General features: G+C 36.9%; 1 gene segment (V, D, J or C); it reads right to left on the reverse strand.

Moving 5' to 3' along the window:
* Positions 1 to 425: 425 nt before the first annotated feature.
* Positions 426 to 969, reverse strand: LOC120103440 (immunoglobulin heavy variable 7-4-1-like). The segment is given in 2 exon segments: positions 426 to 754; positions 833 to 969. Coding segments are annotated over 2 exon segments (375 nt in total).
* Positions 970 to 2,951: the final 1,982 nt, after the last annotated feature.

Genomic DNA, 2,951 nt, shown 5'->3' on the forward strand with positions numbered 1-2,951 from the left:
ATTCAAGCAGCCTCTGTTGGGACTTCCTTTTCTTTTTGTTTCTTTGGGTATGTGGATGACAGCATGGTGATGCTGAATTTCATACTTTATCAGTGACTACATACCATGCTTGTCTTTTGAGATCAATGTTCCTCACTCAGGAAAATATTGTCTAGTTCCATACATTTGCCTGCAAAATTCATGTTTTCCTTGTTTCTCATAGCTCAGTACTATTCAATTGTGTAAATGAACAAACATTTTTCTGTCCATTCTTTCATTGTTCTGTCACAACCCCACTGAGTATATTCTCTGTCTGACCACCTGTTAATTTTATGTCTCTTTTACAGTAACCTCATATATCTAGCCAAAGACCAAGAGGAGAATGTTTTCTCTGTTTCTTTTCTAGGCACAGATGAACCACTTTTCCCTTAGGGTTTCTGACACCCTCAGGATGTGTTTTTCACACTGTGTCTTGCACAGAAATATGTAGCCATGTCCTCATTTTTGAGGTTGTTGATCTGCAAATATGCAGTGCTGGCAGAGGTTTCCAAAAAGAAGACAAACCGTCCTTTGAAGTCATCAGCATATGTTGGCTTCCCAGTTTCGGTGTTGATCCAGCCCATATACTGCAAGCCCTGTCCTGGAGCCTGTTTCACCCAGTACATTCCATAGTTTGTGAAGGTATACCCAGAAGCCTTGCAGGAGATTTTCACTGACTCTCCAGGCTTCTTCAGCTCAGGTCCAGACTGTACCAACTGAATCTGTGCTTGAGTACCTGTGAAGAGAAAACCAAGTGGTAAGGATTCATGGAACTGCTTCCTTTCCCTTAGACTTCTTGATTTTGATGTCTTACTTTGGGCAACTACCATCAGGAATAGCAAGTTCCACAACCATTGCATGATGTCTAAGACTGGGGCTCAGTGCTTCCTTCAGACAAACTGGTTACTCCCTTGGTGGTATGTGGGGTGAGCCTCAGATTTCTACTCTCAATTCTTCTATAGATTTGCATATGACTGGTCTCCATAACTCATTTTGAATGAGAGTAGAGGTACAATTAGATATAGAAGGATCCCTGACACTAGGTAGCTGAGCCTATGCCTTACAGTATCTTCTGTGCATGACTTCATGCTGATATTGCTGTCCTCCAAGTCCTCTATGTGCATTGGGTTTACACTCTTCTGTTCTCAACCCATACACTTTGCAATCTCAGGGTTTAATCCTTAGCCTTATACATATAACATTGTAACAGTGGCTTAAGACAATGACTCATTATGTGATTTCCCCGCTCTGTGCTCAGATTCAATGATTTCATTCTGTCCAGTAGGTACTGCAGCCTCTATACTGAGACATTTGTATCAGTACATTTTGCCTATACAGTGTAAACAGATTCTGTCCATTAAATCTTATGTTCTTCTCTGCTCCCGTACCAGTGACTGACATTTCCTTATGAAATTTCTAGAATTGAACTACATTTCTTTTTTTAATTATAAATTATTAAATGGGTTTTCACTTTACATATGTCAGGTATAAATTCTCAAACGTTGGAAAAGTAGTTGGGATGTTTGGGAGAAGTTATGTATTTATAATAATGTAAAAATTAAAAATCATTACAGTAAAATTTAGGAAAGCAGTTGTTTTAATAAAAATCATTTAAAGATCTGTTGAGATGTATCAATGGAGAAGCACATGCATTGAATTTCATACTACATAAATCTTGATTTTAGCACTGAAATCAGGTAGCTCACAACTATCTATACCTTCAGTATCTAGGGTAAAATACTGTTTCAATCCTATCAGACATCAACACTCATGTGCACATACCTAAAAAAAAAAAAACCCAAAACTCAAACACATAATTAAAATAGTAAGAATTTGGAAAGAAAAATACGTTAACAATAAGTCAATATATGTGTAAAACCTATTTCACATACTGAAATAAAAGCTCTAGATCTTTTTCATGTAGTTTTGGAACTGACAAACTTGCTGCTGTAACATGAAAATGTACCATGGATCCACTTATTTAGAAATTCTAAGAAAATCCTTTTCCCATTTTAATATTATTTCTACCTTTTTACACTCCAAATGTAATAAGACTATGCATAATTAGAGGAATCTAATTCTGCTTACTTTTCACATTTAATATTTTCCTATTAGTGATCATGATGAAATACATAAATCAGCAATACAATGTAACACTAACATACAGTTATCAAAAATAAGATTATGAACAGGGGTGAAAGAAAGGAATCTTGTATTTGACTTAAAGTGACACATTGTTGTTTTTTATGGAATACATGCTGTACTGATAGTGTGGATTAAAGATAGGGAAATATAATGGGGTCATAACAAAAGCAGTGGGAAGAAGAGAGAAAATAGAAGTAATGAGTACAACTGTGTTGTGCAGTCAGACCAGACTTTTGAACTGCACTATCAACGTTCTGGTAGCACAGAGGCTGTTTGACAAAGTAAGTCAAAAATCATTCATTACACTGGGAGGTTGTTCCATATCCTGGGATGGAAGAGGAAAGTCAGGCCTGAGAAGAAGTATTTTCTGACCTTCTGTGAACCTGTTCAACAATATAAATGAAACCATGGAAACTTGTCACCCCCTAGTGTTTGAATCTGAGCCTGTAGCATGAGATAACACCCACCATTATAGTCAGAGGTTCATGATGGCCACCTGCACATTCCTTGTCCCTGTCCTAAAGCCACCTCATGATTTGGACCTGTGGAAGAAGAAATTTCAGAATTCACAAATTTTTGATAATTTTTAAATTATGTGCAAAAATCATGTCTTCCTGATTTTTCTTTACTGTTGGTACTTGAATGACACAACCAGAGGTGACTCCTTTTGGCAAATAAAAGAAGTGGTTAACTAGAAATGTTTAGTTTTAGCCTTTGTCTGATATCTACTCTGTGGGGCACGACAGGCTTTTTTGCTGATACCTGCTCAGAAAAGCTGTTAACAGGGA

Source organism: Rattus norvegicus, chromosome 6, assembly GCF_036323735.1.
Source record: "Rattus norvegicus strain BN/NHsdMcwi chromosome 6, GRCr8, whole genome shotgun sequence".
In the NCBI taxonomy this organism is placed as follows: Eukaryota; Metazoa; Chordata; class Mammalia; order Rodentia; family Muridae; genus Rattus; species Rattus norvegicus.